A 19,161-nucleotide genomic window follows, 5' to 3' on the forward strand; every position below is an offset into this window, starting at 1 on the left:
TTTTTAAATTAATTCAGAGGGGTGCTACCCGGATCTGGTGCTGGTTACAATCATTTCCTTTGGTGGGGTAGTTGTACGGGGTCTATATTTATAGATTTTCCGAGCGTGCACGTGGCAGCGTTCCCCCAACTCGAGAAAAAAATTTTCCTTTGTGGCGCTAATTTCTTTTTATTTTTAAATTAATTCAGAGGGGTGCTACCCGGATCTGGTGCTGGTTACAATCATTTCCCTTGGTGGGGTAGTTGTATGGGGTCTATATTTATAGATTTTCTGAGCGTGCACGTGGCAGCGTTCCCCCAATTCGAGAAAAACATTTTCCTTTATGCCGCTAATTTCTTATTATTTTTAAATTAATTCAGAGGGGTGCTACCCGGACCTGGTGCTGGTTACAATCATTCCCTTTGGTGGGGTAGTTGTACGGGGTCTATATTTATAGATTTTCCGAGTGTGCACGTGGCAGCGTTCCCCCAAGTCGAGAAAAAAATAGAAAACACTTCTTATTATTGTTTAACAACGCCGTTTACTTCTAAATTGGTTTTAGCAATTAGTTAAGAAAATTCTTCACTACTTGATTTCTAGGACACCTTATACAAGCTATTTTGGGACAAAACTGCGAATTCTAAACTGAACTAGCAAGAAATCGTAACGTGGTTTCTATAACACCCTGTATAGGCAATTCAAATTGTAGATAGTACTATCTGTATAAGTATACGATTACATATATCTCTTGTCTATTTTATTAGGTATTTAATTTTTAAAATATGGTGTAATTATTTGATGAAGTTCATTTGCATATTTACATCAAAATTAAATAATAAAAAAACTAATATGTACCAACAATAAAGAATAAAAAATATAATGTATAACTGTTAATATGTATTAGAGAAACACAAAAATGTAATTTGTAATCGGAAAACAGCAGTGATAGTAGATACTAATAAAATTTTCACATTATTATTTTTTATGTTTTATGAGATGAATTACTAGTAAAAAAAATCTTTTTTAATTAAAAATATGTTATTCGAAACATTTTAACAAAACATTAGAATGGGACCCCAAATCGGTGTTACTTTTGATCCTATTGACCAGATCTTTATAGAACTGATATTTATCCTGGATTTTGAAACAGAATCGTAAAAATAAACCTTACTACTCGCGTTCGAAACAGAAATTAACGTTGTTTTGATTTTACCGGGCAATAGTGGTTCATTCGAGTGGGCGGCAGACGACGACGTTGAGACAAGATTTTTATAGCAAAATATTCATACCGCTTTCTAATAAATCTGGAATTCGTTGGTTTTTGAGATAACGCACATATGAAGTCTTGGTGATTTATTAGAGGTTTGTACAATTGTGAATGATTCCAAGTTAAATTGTTACACAAAATAAATACTTGAGATTAGGTTGTAAATCAAGAAACAAAATATACAGGATTTCTTTAGTTATCGTAGTATTGTTTTATTTTGCCGTTTCTTAAAAAAAAAAATTCTGATCCAAAAAGCTTAGATGAGGATTATGAGAAGGAAAAATTTGATTTTTTTTTCGTTTTATTTCTTTTGATTGCTTAAAGTAGGGACTTAAAGCTTCAAAATGTTTTTTTATTTCGATACGACCATTTTTCACTGAGATACAGCCTTTCGAAAATCACTAAAAAATTCATGAAAACGTTTTGTTCCCTTAATTTTTTCCAGTAGTAGAAAAAACCTTCGTGCCTCATGTTCTCTGCCTGCACTTACTTTACAAATAAACAAAATAATGAATATGACCCTATGCAAGTGAAAGCTATATATGAAAACTGCATTATATCTAAGATACCCATCTAAAAAATTTGTCTTCGTAAATTTAGCACTTTTAGCACTAGATTTTGACGGCCTACAAAAGTCAAATTTAATGGGCAAGCAGCCCATACTTTAACTTATCTGATAGATTAGCGGCATGCACTATTGTTGATTATTTGATGTTTAGTGCTTAATCATCAAAGCTTAGGGGTCATTGGTTGGGAACAATCGTATTAATGTAATATTTTCATGTATCTGAAAATTGTTTAACGGTTTTCGACAAATAATGGGGCAATTGTAGAAAGGCCGATAAAAAGATAATCACGTAAGTTCCGGTTCAATTATTTTGGACAGTAAATTGTCATAGAAAAAGAATTGTACTCTATTAGATGTTATGGTGAAGGCGAGGGTTTGAAGCTTATTCCGCAAGTCTGAGGACAGAACAAAAGTATGGTACAAAAAGCGCTTGGAAGGTTAGCAAAAATTGTTTTGGAGGATATAAAATGTTCTCATAATTTAAAAAAAAAATTAGATAATTGTATTTAGTTTAAGAAGAAAGCTTAATCGATTGTACTTTGTTAATACCATTTCAATAGTACATAAAGCACATATTATATTCGAAATGAAGTCATGTTTTAAATCAGAATTTGTATCAAAAGATGTTTTTTTTTTGGTACAGAACGGTAAAGAAAATTGGTTAGTTACTATGCCCAGTGTTTTAGATGCAATATAGTAACGCCTTGTTAATGAACTTATAGGATAGGATATTTCTATACCATATATTCATTCAAATAAATAATGAATTATTGAAAATATGAAAATCAAAATGGACCATTTCGTGATTTAGTAGTTTTAAGTTATTACTTGATTTTATTGTTACCTGTTTTATAATATTTACTTTTTTCGTCCCTTTATTAGTTTAAATAAAATGTATCGTTTTAGCGTAATATTAAATCATTATAGTTTAAATGATATACTCGTATTATAGTTATCATCACATTTACTCCAGTCGAATTATCACAAAACCTGAAAACTTGAAAAAATTGTTAGTAATTCGACTGGAGTAATTAACAAGGTTGGTTTAAAAAATAACCCCTTTTTTTAATGTATAATATTATTTCTTTATCTTTAGCAAAGTTTTTTTGGGCGCAACAAACCATTAAATTGGGGTAGAAACTAAGATATACACTCAATTATCTTGTTTAAATGGAAAAGCGGAAATCAGTACTTTTAGACAGAAGTTAGTAATTTTGGATTTTTGGTTAGCAAATTCACTATTTTTAACTGTAGAAATAGTTTTTATATTCCAAGTAAATTTATGACGTCTAGTCCCAAAACGATAAAGCTATAAAAATAGTCAAGGAATCATTTTAATTTAACATTAATTTGCACTTTAAAAAATTACAAAAAAAAATCAGTGGCATTCTGTAATTTTTCAAGAAAATGTGCATACATATTTCGTATGTACCACCACTGATCTGAGCTGTAGCAATGTTTTCATCCTGGATGCCATTTTATTCATGCATTGTGAATTCTCAGCTCGCATCGTCAAATCCGTTTAGAGAAATGTATCGATTTACTCGCAGTAGGTAGGTATTCATTCATTTCGTGAAAAGTTATTAACGACAATTGCATGTTTTACAATGTGTACTTGAGTAACCAACACGTTGCTGTGAATGCAGTTTTTGAGAAATCTGTCATGGACATAGTCATACCGAAAACGTTTTTCTCACAGTGGTCTGGTAATTTTTTTATGAGTAACACGTGATGCGACGCCGTATCAAATGAGATCGTTTTAATTTGATAAACCAAGGCCATGCAGCAGTAAATTCCATTTCCTTTATTCCATTTATAATAGATGACGAATCAGTTTTGAGGTTTCCAAAGTGTAGTCGACAGAGGAAATGATGCGGGAGACAGATTTAATGTAACGTTACTTTTATAAAACGAATCCGTCCTCGTTTCTTAGACAGGCAAATTTATTTTCAGTTATAGAGGTTTTAAGTACCTCAGAATTACCTTTAAGTTTCTTAGCCTTCGAAAGGAATCTTTGACTTGCCGTTGTTCTCGGCCTAAGCTCTGCGGGGGCGGACCAGCTATTAGAACTTCTAGGTCAGCCCTGATGTTCATTTCGGTTCTTATTGGGTGTAACACCGCTACGAACGGAATCGATCCTCAGGTAATAGTGATCCTCTGAGACGTTTCGTAGTGGCCTCTGCACGTGGTATAGCCAATGCTTTTAAACGTTTCGCCATTCTTCACTGTCGGCATCCTCAGTGGTGACTCTCTTAGCAACCTTAAACCCAATAAGAACCGAAATGAACATCAGGGCGGACCTAATGTCTACCCCGAGAACAACAAGGGCAGGTCAAAGATTCCTAGCTAAGACTAAGTTTCAGTTTTTTAATTTTTATAAAGATAATAAAATTCGATTCTTACTGCAGGGATTTTAGAAATCCATAGCAGAAGTGTTTTTTTTTCCAAAATTATATCGTTTGCAATACTATACTTTTTTGAGTTATCTGCTAGATTTTGTGTTTTTATTTAGTAATTTGAAATTTTACATTTACAGTATAATACTATAAATTGTTGAAGTAATTGGCCATGGAATCGAGGACGGTTGGTTACATTCCAATTCATCGACACATTTTGGGCATTGATAGTGATTTAATATCTACATATGGTTTAGTAATAGCTTCCTAAATTTTGACACCTGTCTTTATTTTAATATTTGATTAGGCTAGTTATGATTTATAGATTGCTGTTATCAGATTTGATTTGTATTCTAAATATTGATAGCCCTGACAATAAAATGTAAAAAGTACCAATTTCTTAGGCCAAAAATTGTAACCTGTAAAACTGTACCAGTAATATAAGTTTTCGTCAAGGTAAAATATAGTTTTCAAAACTAACAGTGGCCTAAAGTGATTTAATCTGACTGTTTTACTTCTAGTAATAATAATGTAAATTTTGAAGCTTGCAGCATGCAGCAAGAATTGGGGGGGGGGGCACGGCCCTCCCCTTACATTTCAACATTTTTATAGTTTAGATGTGTTTTCAAACTAAAAGTGCTGTTTCTTGTTTATAAAACCTTAAAATTTGTTTTTTTTTCAAGTTGCAGCAGTTACCCATTTGAATACCATTTTCAGTGAAATATAAAGCTTTTAATTAATTCATTTAGAACCTTGATTTTTTACGAGAAAACAATAATTTATCAATATTTGTTTCTATAGACATACATTTTAGATAGTAAGTAGACGTCTCCATTACAGTAGTTCTCAAATCATTTTTCTAATTTCGTGCATAATATGTGGAAGGGATGAGACACCTCGATATTGTTTACTTGTTTACCTAACTGGTTCATGCGCGTGGATGAATATTACATAAGTTGAATGTAAATTTAACACAGCAAATTTATGAAAGTGTGTACAGAGATAAAAATTATCGGTTCACTGGATATTACCGGTTAAACTAATGTTCTCATAAAAATAGATGTCTCCTAAATATAACTGTCGGGCGTAGAGATTTTGGAATTTATATTTTTGTTTTGAGATTTTGCTCAAAAAAATTACATTTAGTTCCGGGAGACAAAAATTGTGTATCTTCACATGCACGATATTTTTCTAAAAAATTTTCTTTAATAGTAGTAATTAAATTAAACATGTTATATTTTTCGATACCTACATTATGATTTTTATTCATATACCCAAACGATTATTGAATATAAGGGTGAGACTGGAGAAGGCATGATTTTCAATTATTTCGGCTTATTGACGATTTTTTACTTTATTTTATTTTATTATTGCTTTACTACTATTAGAGTTAAAAAGTCAGAATAAAATTAAAACTTATTTCTTTAAAAATGTGCATATTCTGCTTCAAAGTATTTATAAAATCTTGGATTTAGTGGTAGATTCAGTAAAATTTTGATCCTGATAAAATGACTCAAAATTCATGTTTATATTTATTTTTGCTGCAATAGTTTCTTTTTACAAGCTCTTATTGAACTTCACATCAAATCGTATAAGAACAAGAGCATACTGATTATAGACAGTACGTGTCTATTTATCATACTTTTGCTGATGACACTTCTATAGAGCCCATATTCAACCCTTTTATGAGTTTGAGGTTTACACAACATTATGGTTTTATGAACTCCTTGGTTTATTTTTTTCTTTTTAGTGCATTTTAATACAAGCTTGTTTTTAAAATATTTTTTTTTTACTTTTCATTTATTGTCTTTAACTTCAAACATCGTATTTCCTGTATGTTTCTTTTTTTTCTCTTCAACCTCAGAAACATCATAGCTCCCCTTTAATTCAATAATAGCTCCTTTTTGTCTTAACACTTGAGTTAAGTATTCAGCATTGTATTCGTATAATGTGAATACTATGAATACAAGTATTCTACATTCGAGTACTGTTGTATTCAGGGTTCAAGTAATCATGAGTACATGGATTGGGTACTTTTTCTGATTTTCTATATTCGTACCCAAATCTGAATATTACAAGCCCAGGACAGAAGTAAGCGGAGATATAAATATTCAATAATTATAAATTATCTATTCTCGAACTTCGTTTCATCCTCTGCTCCAAACATCTCATAAAATCTTGTATACTAGCTTTTTCTAATCTTTTAATCTTTAGAGTTGTTCTTGAAAGAAATATTATGAGTGGTAGATTTAGTAAAGATTCGAACAAATAAAATTTGAAGCACTTGAAAGTGTACAGAAGTAATTAATTCCGATATTATGCGCCGCAACAATCCAAATCACACTGAAATCATTCGCGCCAGCGACACCGTCTGGAAGGAGGTCCTCTTGGCCGGCCAAGAACCTGATTGGCCTTCCCACCTCGATTTTTCAAAGAGCTGACGATCGTGTTTTTCTAATTGACGGACCTCCGAATGGAAAAATAAAAATCATATCAAAATTTTGAAAGAGCATGCTTGCATTGGCGCGTGCAGAACGCTTGCGCGCCCACCGTCGTCGTCGCGACACAGAGCTGGCCTTTCAAAATTTAGTCAGCAGCCAACTGTTGAGTTGTCGAGCGGTCAGGGCGAGAGTTAAAAGTTTTTTATGCTGTTACTAGTTCCGAAACTTATCCACGGACTATATATCCGCTATTTGGACTGTTTAGTCGAAGTTAAGTGATCTAGTGATAAATTCGTCGGGGAAAAACTAAAGTGAATCTGGTACGGACTTTTTTCTAGTCTACTGTGATGTGTGTAATATAGACTCTGTGATATTTTGAATACAATTATTGCAAACTGTGATATACAGGGTGAGTGGAACGAAAATAAATGTTCAATGTAATCGTAAGGAGTCCAGAAAGTGATCATGTGTCGTGCACGAAATCGAACTGTGTTTGTAATAAATTCGATAGCGTTTACGCAGCAATGTGTTTTGGTTCGATTGGTGCCTGATTGGCGCTATTCCAATAATTATTTTTGAGCGCCAAACGTCGAAGCGTGTAGATACATAGCTGTTGTTTAGAATGATCGGAATTTGTTAACGTAAGACACGAAAGATCGTTATTTAATAATCAGAGATCTTAATTTCGCTTTCAAAATACATAAATATGTTTTCGTTTTGTTAAATGTTTGTTTAAAGATTCAAGGGGTCCTATTATAATAGATACAACAATTTATTGATCATTATGATAACTCGCATTAAGATCCGCGTGACATTTTTATCAGTATATCTTTATTATCTTTGCTGTGATGGTAGTAGAATATTTTTTATAGTAGACGTTCTATACGGGGAATAATGTTCCCGTAGATTTAACACATAATGGTTCTTTCTATAACGTTTGAATGTATTCTTGATACTTAATTCTTAGTTAAGTCATGCTCTCATATTAACCGATATATAGGTGTAGTTTGAGAGGACGCTACTTTACGCACTAACGATAAGTGCACATTGAAGATCTATTCAGTGATACTGTTATTTTATTAAAAAGTACAGTAAGCAATTAAGTGTTTTGTAAACACTGCACATTGTTTTGCAATCATAAAATGTCGCCAGCTTTTCCAGATATTCGCAAAAGTATGTATAAATAATACATGAGTTCATTTTGTAATTGTGTTATGACATTTATGAAACTTTATTCTACATACTCTCATCTATAAAACCCAAAAATGTTTATTAAAATAATGTGCTGTTTACAAATTGCGTGTTACAAATATTATAAATACAATATAAAAGACAAGTGAAACCTAAGATATTTTTCTTATCTCCAGGAAATGAGTATTTTACTAATTGACATAGATTATGGCCCAGGCACTGTTATACTCGATAATATGCGGTATATTTGGTATTTCCATTTTTGATATATAAATACGTACGTAAAGGCTAATATTAACTTTGCTTTATATTAGGTCTGTCTTGATTCTATTCGTCTTAGAATCGCCTGAAATTGAAGAATTATGGTGATGCTAACATTAACTTTGCTTTATATTAGGTCTGCTTTGATTCTGTTAGTCTTCCTTATAATCGTCTGAAATTGAAGAATTATGATGATGCTTCCATTTAATATTATTTGATTTTGCGTTTATTCTTTCTCCATACATATTATTTTCTTCAGAAAATAGTTAACAAATCTTAGAAACCTGTTCATTTTGTATCTAAATACATACTGACTAATAACTCGAAACATTCTCCTGAACTATTTGCTTCAATTTCTTCCAAAATACTGTAATTAAACTACATTCAGACATTACACAGTTATTAACTGTCTCAGTCGAGAACACAGTCCCACATGGCTTTATCTGGCTTTGACAAATATACATTTAATAACTTATCATTAAGGTTAATAAACTTTACTTTCAAAACGTCTTAATTGCCTGTACTAATAGTAATACCAATTAAAGCCTATATGTAATTTGAAAATGTAATTAGATATTTTCGATATTCTTTTTGAAATAGTTTGCCTTAGTTAAGGTAAAGAGAATAGTGAAGATAAGTGTTTTAAACAATTTGTGAAATACAGACAAATACATTTTGCAATAGTTTATGATTTGTTATCTGTACTCTCGATTTGTTTATTTGCCTTGAAAGGCAGACAGGAGCACCTTTAAAATCTGTGAGATACGATCGCACATACCAAAATTAAAGCAGTTTAATGTCCGAGGAGTAAATCAGGTTAATAATGTTGTGAAATAACTGGATACTATTTATATAACAATTAGTCGTAATTCTCTCTTAATTTTAAAGCATTTTCTGTAATTATGTTTCTGGAATTTTCTTTTCTGTGCTGGATAAAACTAATAACTTGAAATAAAAAGCATCTTTAGATGACCACCAGTATTCAAATTACTTTTGCGTGACTTGGTTTGATCAGTTCATGAAGTTTTCACTTAAATGTAAGTTAAGCAAGTATATTTTTATCATTATTATCGATCAGTCTAAGAACATTCTATATAGAGGTTGTAATAGACACATTGCGACAACCATGGTTGATTCCTCCTCTCATCGAAACAACCAAAAAAAAAAAGAGCTCAAAAAAAATAATACAACTGGTTTTTAGGATCGTGGTTTTAAAAATTTTGTATAAAAAACGTATAAACTTGTCAATAAAACGAATGTTTTAATCATTGCAGTACTGTCTAAAAAATGAGCTTAGCAACTTATTAGAAGTGGTTGAAGTTAATAACAACAATTCAGTCTCACAATGTTTATTTTCTGATAACTCCTCTATCGCTACATTTATAGATAATGTTGCTTGTTATGAGCAACTCGACGTGTTTAATTTTCGGTTCAAGAAACCAGTCGAAACTCTGCAAATAGATCGAGGATAGTTACCGAATTATGTTTGTAATTGATCTAAAACAAATATCAAATATTAGATAACCCAGAAGTTGTTTCTAGTTAATAACCTCATCGATATACACACTCGGGGTCGCCTAAAGGAATAAACGCAAGTATTACGTGCATAAAAAATAAACCTTTACAATTTCGGTTTGTTGACCCGTGGGTCGAAAAGGTATTGTAGTAGGTACTGACTCCAGTGACCTGTTGGTATACAACAATACGCTCAAGTAGTTGCTTAACCTTGGTTTGGGCTTGGTAGACACTAAACGTGTATATGAATCAGTTCATATTTATTTTTAGTCAGTGTAGAAATATTTGAAAGATGAACCAACATTTTTAATGGAGATAATTCCACCATTTTAGATTCCGCTTGTAGTTTTCAAAAGAGAAGTGAATCTTGATTTATGTAACTGGTTTTGGATTGAAAATCTGTTGAAATGATAAGATTATTTGGATTATTTAGTATAGTTTTTTGAAATTATGCGACTTCATGTAAATTGGTCACCTTTTTGGCTTTTAGGAAGATTGATAATGAGACAAAGCAGATCCTACAAAAAAAACTATTTGTTAGCTGGGACTATCACGGTTTCCTGAACATTTATCAACAACGAAATGCCTATTAGCAATTCCCCGTCAAGTACAAACGCTAATTGACCTTGGTCGTTGTCTACTTGTGCGTGTTAATATTATAAATTGTTTGTGTCGCTCGATTTTATTGTTTATAAGTCACTTATTCCAATTTTTTAACCTCCTTATATTACCAGTGGCCTTGACTTCTAGACGTTACGTAATATTGTCCTATGTTAAAAAAATTAATGAAGATCTCGTCCCGTCAAAATTTGAATGTAAAGATAAATATGGCCCCATAAAATATTTTAACACGTCTCCATTTTTATTTTCTAAATACTTGGAATAACAGTAGTTTACATTGATGAGATCAACGTTTAAACAACGAAAATAAACTTTAATGCACTTACATTAAGCTTATTTGTTGCAGTGGTGGCTCGCCAGGTGACATAGTGACACACCGCTACATCTAAAATTTCCGTTTGGTTGTGCAATTTAAAATATTTTTTAATATCATATAAATTTTATAATTTCGTTATAATTATATATTGAAAATATATTGTTTTTTTTTGTTTTATACGCAGAAATAAACAGAATAGTTGCACGGTGAACGCCTTCTAAAAAAACATTGTCTTCGTTGAGCGCGAACATCAACCTCGTACAGCGACAACAACATATACAACGTATAGCATAAGCAAGTGACGCGGATCGAAATCAGTTTGTATTCCGCTTCGCTTCACTTCGTAGCGTTGTTTACGGTGGTTGTCATGGCAACGAGGCGGCCAACACGTGAGTAAACTACAGCGTGGAGAACGAGTGATGCGGAAATTGAATTAGCATCGCTATCGCCCATCGCCTGCCTTTAAACAGTTTATACGTTAAGTCGCCCAGTGCACGATTATAACGGTTCTTTGTTACTATTTGTTTTGTATCAGTAATTGTAGAAATGTTTCCTATGTATGATCCAGTACGAGGGTGGTTCCAGAAGTACCCGGCCTGACCTAGAGATGGCGGTTGTTGTTTGAAAAATATCACTGTATTAGAAAGTACACAATCTATAAAGCATATGTTTCCAGTTTGAAGACGCCATGTTGTTTAGTACTTGTTTGACAGCCATCAATAGTGAAAGTTTTCAGTGAATTTATAAAAACGGAGAACAATGCACCAGCTCACACATCCGTTATTGCAATTACCAAAATTGATGAATTAAAGTTTGAATTACTACATCAAGCACCCTATTCGCCAGATTTAGCCCCCTCGGATTAATTTCTGTTCCCAAACATGAAAAAATGGCTCAGTGGTCAAAGATTTTCCAACGATGAAGAAGTGATGTCGGCAGTTAATGGCTATTTTGAGGAGCAAGACAGTTCTTATTATAAAAAGGGTATCGAACCTATTGAACATCGCTGGGAAAAGTGTATAGAGCTAAAGGAGATTATATAGAAAAATAAATATATTTTTTTCCAAAATTTTTGTGTTTTCTTTGTTGGGTCGGATACTTCTGGGACCAATCTCATATGTATTTTATTGGAAACGCCATTTTCCAGATGGAAAATTGAGAACAAAAAGGATTTTTTTAAATTGTGAGAGACCTGTGCTTTCTCTCGATCTGGAAAGGGGGAAGTCGGAAGAAAAAATGTACGTTCGGAAGTATCTGTACCTATCATTAAGTCCACGAGCCGAACTAATATTTTAATTTTTTTTTTTATAAAATCTAAATGAAATTTCTTTTCGCGAACGTCAGTTTATCGGTAATATTGCAAACGCAACTAAAAATTTCCAGATTCATTTAAAGCCATTAGACCTTGACAATTTGAAAATTTTCCCCTGCGACGTTTTTGTTTTCTTTTAAATCAATTAATGAATATGCTTCACCTATTTTCGATGTCACGAGCCGCCACTAATTTGTTGTTCTACTATAAAGTATGATGCAATAAAGCAATTTTTTCATAACACTCATACATATGAATGACAACATTATTCTTTTCAATTTAGACTTTAATTATTTGTCAACACAAATTACACAGAACTTCAGGCATTCTACATATACGGATACCTATATTGATGTATTTATTTCAGGTGAAACAAAGATGACTCTTTGTACCATACCAACGATGAGCTCTAGGCCTACCAGAAGACCGGGCAGGCCTCCAAGTGCAAAATCCAGCATGGGTATCAGCAGGCCTAGAGACATGTCAGCTAAAGTGAGATCAACTTACAGGCGTAGCTTGGATCCATGTGATAATTCTAACGATAGCGGAATTGGGTAAGATTATTTTCTGAAAAATAAACGAGAAACATAACGTTAAGAAGACACTTAATAGCCCCACTCTCCCCTAATTCTTCCTTCAAGTTACCCACTTCTCCCCAATTCTGTAAATAGGTCCCTTATCTGTCCAAAGGACTTTCCAAATTGATTTATATTAATTTGATGGAGTACAAAAATGTTTTATAACTAACTAAAAATGGTCTCATGTTGCACGTACTGAGATTTAATATGAAATTTTAACAATAACAAGTCTTGTCCTCTCGCCATACTCCCGCAAAGCGAGATATGAAAATCCAGTTCCAAGAAATAATTCTACGTCAACAGATAAAAAGTAGAATGTTAATAATTTGCTTGTGTATTATATTGCGTTTTAAATATTTATTATTATGTAAATAGAATAGGGGCACCATTTGCAGTAAAACCTGCAATAATTTGATAAAACTGCTATATCGCTTTGTTAATACATATTTGAAGAAAAATATGTTGAAAAAAATATTTATGTGACTCATTCTCAACATGTAGATTAGAGCGCGGTGGGTCAGGCGTGCGGGGAACACTATTCCATTTTAAAGATTTTATTAACCTGAACAACAAATAGATAAGAAAAAATAGATATGTCGATTTTGCTTAAAACTAGATTCTTACAAATCTGCAATTACTTTGGTATACATACAAATATTTTTTACGTTTTTATTTGTGTAAGTATGTACCTCGGTATGTACTATTTTTGCCATACTACAATTTCGTTCTTTTCCATTAAAACTTAATTTAAAGTAAAAGACGAAAAAATTTCTTTAAGACAGTTTAGTTAAGTCTTTGACTTTTCTGATTACAGTTTGAATTTTCTTTAATGTTGGAAGTTTAATTTTAAAATAAAATCCGTGAACCTTCTAACGGATCGCATATTTAAAATTGTTGTCAATTTCAATTCTTTTCCTTCAATGCTTTTTTGTTTTCTTACAATTCACTCACTGACATATCAGCGTATACAACTTCTTATTCTATTAAATTCGTTGGTTTACGACTACCCTTATTAATAATAGATTATCCATTAACACTCGCACACGAATCTGTTTTAAAAAAAACATACTGATGGAATTATTAAAATATGAAATCAACACGCCTTTCCCACTGGCACGCATATGACACGAAAAGAAACGCCCAAGTTAAGAGTTAAATATTTATTAAACTTATTGCCTACTATTTTAAAACCCTGGTATAGACTTTGTAATGTTTATTTTCAAACATATCTTAACTTTATGTTGAAATTGTAAGCACCAATACAATTTACAAGCATTATGTATGGCAATTATTTTTCTAGGACGGGTTGTGCCTGTACTGGGACTCTAGCTACGACTCTGATGTATATATTCGATATATACTACATAAAGAAATATGAAATTGAGGAATATTATATAACGGAGAAGTTTCGTCAGAAAAATTTGAATTTCAGTGCTGATATTCATTAATTCAGAAATGTCATTGAGCGGAACATATAGATATATAAAAGGAATACCAACAAACAACTTTCTACTACTTTTAAATGGATTTGTATTCAAACGTAGTTTCCAAAGTATGAATAGAATTATAAAAACAAAAGAGACTATAGAAATATTCATCTCATTTCAGTAGCAGAATGGAAAAAGGAAATACGCATAGTCGCGAAAAATGCTATTGTTTTGAATGAACTTCGTCATTGTTTACCATAAAACAAGGCGATTTACATAAATTTTTGGCAACTGCTAGAACTTGATCTTTTTACGACTTTTAGCTGTAAAAGAGTTTCTACTGATAAACCACATGAAAAGATTTTAAGCCATATTACAAATGAGTCACTTATATTCTAGTTCTTGAAATAATGCGACCTCGATTTATTAAGTTTATTAATAGTAATACAATTTATCAATATAATTTAGCTGATATATGTTTTGGGTTTTTCACTAAATTAACTTTCTACCGAATGGTTACAATCCAGTGAAGTCAAACATTTGCTTACTTAAAAATAAATATTTAGGTAATTCTCAACGATATGGTCATAAAAATCTTCTCAACTCGCAAATAAATTTGCGTATACTAGAAATAATTATGACTGCAGCAAGTTTTATATATCGTTTTTATCTTCTCCTAATTTTTACTTTTATCAGTTTCGACCACCATATGGATTCCCATCACCACATTATGGGTATGTCGGAGAGGTTAACATGGACTGGTGAGAGAGCAGAGGCTAAAAGACCTAAGATGGACATCAAACTGGAGCATGATGACGTTAACGATGGCTATTGCTTCCCTGAGGCGGCTAGAAGTTGTAAAGACAATATTTCGTAAGTATTAAGTGTTAAATATCTTCAGTATCAATCAGTTTAAAAAGGTTTTTATATTTAAACATTTTTTGTCCAATAAATTGTTTAAGAAATTGTCAGTAATATTTTCGACATCTTTTTAGAAAAGTTTTTAATTACATAATAAAAATTAATGATATTGTAGGGAACATTAGGCTTTAGTCCTCGGAGTAGTTGTTTTCAGGTGTTACAATTTGTTGATCAATTTTAAGGTTACCAACTTATATGTAAGAATCAGATATAATAACAGCAAACCACAAACCATGATAGACTTTCAACCTGTGTCTAATACCGCTGCAACACATACAGGGTGAACAGTTTTATAGGTGTACAGACTATTAACAGAGTAAAGTTAAAAACAAGTCAACAAGTTCAAATATTTTTAGTTAAATTAACACTATGAATTAGCATATTTGAAAATTATAACTTCCTCAATGTTGCTATTCCTAAGCCTGCTACGATTTAAAATTCTGGTACCAATTCATTCTATTCCGTTTGGCGTGACCAACTAAATTTTTTTCAATAAATTTTTTCAGGTTTTTCTACAAGAAAAGGTGCAAATTAATAGTTTACCGTTTTTTCGATACTAATTCGGTAAAATAAATTAATACAAAATGATAAAGTACTACAACAATTGAAATAAATGAAAATATAATATGAACAGTCTCATTTCTATTTGTATATCAAATTTAAAAGTAAATAAATTTATAGAAATTGACATGAGAATATTCTGAATGAATCTAGAATAATTATCATATTAGATGTCGGATTAAAAAAAAAAACATTCATAAAAAGTGTTCATTGAAAAATTGATCCTCATTTGTTTTTTAGTTACTGCACCTATAAATCGGACCCTCCATATACAGGGTGTAAAAAGTTTGACTGCCATTACTTCAGCATGAGATAGAGTAATCATAAATGAACAAGAAAGTTGTATATTTCAGGGGCGTAAGATTAACAGTTTTTATAATACAGCGAGTATTAATATTGGGGAGTTTCATGACAACGTGACAACAGCGCTTAACCTGCTTGTTTTCCAGTTTTTAAATAAATAAAATAAAATATATCGATTTTGTAGTCGGAATATAGTGTTGTGCTTAAATTTTAGCTCGAATTTTAGTAATTATGAATCTCTTAAAACAGGAACTTAACTTTTAATCAAATTACGTATTTGAAAAATATGTAATTAATGTACACAAAGATTCACGCCGTCCAAATAATTATAATACGTATTAAAAATAATTTAGGTACTTACCAAAAACCAAAATTCAGTAATTTTTAAGCGTACAAGTACAAAACAAACTACAACATATGCTCAAAATGTCCATCACCAATTTCGATGCACGCACGACATCTTCGAATCCAATTTTCGCGCACTCGCTGGAAAACACCTCAAGAAAATGAAATAATGGTACACAAAAAACACTCAGACACGATCCAACTGAATTGCGTATTGGTGGTAGCTGTTACATTGCTCGACACGAATTTTATCAAATTTTAAATTTATTACAACGCTAATTATTTTTTAGAATTAAGCATAAAGAAGTTTAAAAAAATGATAAACATTATATTTTATGGTATTCTATGCACGCGTTTATGTCAATATTCCTTAATTAATCGAACTTTTGTACATCAAGTTGGATATTTTGATATTTTTTTTTCTCGGAAATGGTTGAATTATGTACCCATGTTATGTAAGTTTTTTTTTGTTTATTTTAATGTATTCTATCGTCTGTTAAAATTAAGGCAGTAAAATTTCTAACACCCTGTATATATAACTTAATTTTTAAATACCGGCAGCCCTCTTACTTACGGCATGTTCAGTTCTCAAAATATATGACGTAAAACAAAACGACGCAAGTCGATAAATTTTTTTTTTTTTTTTTTCATCCATTACTATATAAAATGAAGTTAGGTTCTATCAGAACATATAATGTAAAAAAAACTACCTATTAATATTAAGTAATCTTACCTTATTCATAAAACAAACCATATATTTGGTACATACTTACTGCACAATTGAAAAAATAGAAAGAACCATAAAACTAAATAATTGGTTTTAAAAACGAATCAATTGCAGTTTTTTTCGTTTCCTTTTTTTTCATACTTTTGTCGATAACACTGACATAAAGTAATAAATTTTGTTATTAACATTAAAACTTCTTTCAAAATTTGGGTCATGTTCCTTAAAAGTATTATGAAATAGCCCATGACATATCTCGAAACCACTGACTTTAGTTTGAGGACTGGTGTTAAAATATTGTTTGACGCAACTCTAAACGACGTAACTCGGGGACTGCCTGTATTGAAATTAAAAGCAATTGTCAAATTTGTAGAATGTAAATAACTAAAATAGGTACCATTTAATAAATATCAAGACACAAAAAATTACCAGAGAACCCCGCATTGTCTTTATGAAAATGTACTCGGTCAAATTAGCTGAAATTGTGGTTTTGTGTTACTGACCAAAAGTCTCCACAGTACTTGGGTCCGAAAATCAATTATTTCTTATTTACAGCGGTTTGAGTCAGTTCAGCTAATGATGTCTGCAAAGTAGTATGAGTAGAATATTGCAATAAAAACAGTAAATTTTGTGAAATGTTTATAGAAAAATTCGAAAAATTCCTAATTAACATTTTTGATCTGTGCCAAATACCAAACTGGCCTTATTGGTCGTTGGCAACAGTTGTTTGTGCCATAATATCTCTAAGTATCAATAAGTAAATTGGACAATGCAATAATCAATCTTTTTTTAACTATCACTGTAATCCTGAGGAAGTGGTCTCTATCAATATTTAAAAATACACAGGATGTTTTATATATTTGGCTTGTATCTTCAAAAAGCAACATTCATTTGTTTAAGAACTGCTTTGAAATTGCAAGAAAATGTAACATCATTAATTTTGTAGCAGTATTCAATACATATTAATAAAATGTTTCTACTTCAGATGTAAATTTGTATTGTTTTTTTTTTGTCTTTATTTACAAGTTGGCTTTCTGTTTAGAGAGTAATTATAATAATTTATGGTTTGTGGCCCATCAAATATGAAATTTGACTGTATTTTATTTATTTATTTATTTTTAGTTTGATAAGGACTGCTCCAGCTGGTTCAGTTCCTTCTCTAAGCATAGCAAACAACCAAAGCAGCTCCTCTGGGAGAGCGGTACCTAGGTGCATACCCCTCTCAAGCAGGCAGTCCTCTTCTGCACCAGTATCACTTACTGCACAACTTTTGTCATCATCTAGATATAGTAAGTACAATTTTATTAGAATCGGCATCGCAACTGTACCATATAAATTTGCACTTTGAAAATATTTAACAAAAACGTCAAAAGAACAAAATAATAGTTAGAATATCTGTCCTTAAATTTACATTATGATACGACTGTACAATATCAAGCATTTATCTAAGTATTTATTATCTCAAAAGAGAAAGCTTTTATATGATATCAGATAACTTCTTCCATATTTACTAACTTTTTTTATGATGGGTTTAAAGATGTAATCAAATTTGATGAACAAATTTTGCTTAAGCGAAATCCAAATAATATTCAAATCGCAAAGTATACAATACAGAGAAAGGTATCATTTAATTTATATTGTCAAATAATTGTGTACTTTTATCGTGTGCTAAATTTTTCACCTACGTAATCAACATTTATGAAATATAATTGTTATACAAAATAGGACCTATATCGAAAATATAAATCATTTAGTTTTATTTAAATTTATAAATACTGTTAATATTTCGATAAGGAAATATTATTAGTTGTACATAATTTTATATTTAAAAAAAAACATTATGTTAGGAAATTTCTAGATAAACATTTAATTAGTGATTACAATTTAACCTTCACAAATTTGATGGAGATTTGCAAATTTTTTTCACAGATTTATATTTATTGTTTTATGGTAGCAATTAATTTATTATTGAACTAAACACTAAATTTCTTTTGGATGACATTCAATGCTCTAATTTTAAGAATTAGAAAGAAATGAAACACACATTTAAGACAGCAGGAAACATGCTAAATAAAAGTGTTTACTCTGCAATATTAATTTATGGATATTTTACAGCAGTGAAGGAAAAGAAAATTTTATATAATAACTTTTTGCTGCAAAAGGATCAGTCTAGGGTCTAGGGGGTGGTTAAATATTTCTTTTCAAACCAGAAATATCTCGCTAAAAAAATTAATAATTGTTCAAAATCACATGGTAGGCACTAAACATAAAAAGTTAACTCTTTGCAATGAGAATGAAAACTAAAAAAATTTCAGGGTAGTATGTTATGTTGTGGTGTCTATAGGGAAACAATAATTGTCTATTTTTTCAGTGATGTAATTTCTTTAGCCAAATGGAAATTTGTAAAATTAACATTTTGTTGAAACGGGTTATGT

At 31.2% G+C, this 19,161-nt stretch overlaps 1 protein-coding gene across 4 annotated transcripts in view; it reads left to right on the top strand.

Moving 5' to 3' along the window:
- LOC108913166 (nuclear factor of activated T-cells 5) overlaps nt 1-19,161 on the top strand; it is a 223,322-nt gene that overhangs the window by 183,598 nt on the left and 20,563 nt on the right. For 3 of the 4 annotated variants that reach the window (XM_018718653.2, XM_018718652.2, XM_018718655.1), the window contains 3 exons: nt 12,235-12,421; nt 14,569-14,745; nt 17,849-18,015. In XM_018718653.2, coding sequence (XP_018574169.1) covers nt 12,235-12,421; nt 14,569-14,745; nt 17,849-18,015 — 531 coding nt within the window. Of the gene's footprint in view, nt 1-6,812; nt 7,061-12,234; nt 12,422-14,568; nt 14,746-17,848; nt 18,016-19,161 lie in introns of those variants that run through there. The other variant, XM_018718654.1, reaches the window with a different exon arrangement.

This window comes from Anoplophora glabripennis, unplaced genomic scaffold (assembly GCF_000390285.2).
Source record: "Anoplophora glabripennis isolate ALB-LARVAE unplaced genomic scaffold, Agla_2.0 scaffold585, whole genome shotgun sequence".
Classification (NCBI taxonomy): Eukaryota; Metazoa; Arthropoda; class Insecta; order Coleoptera; family Cerambycidae; genus Anoplophora; species Anoplophora glabripennis.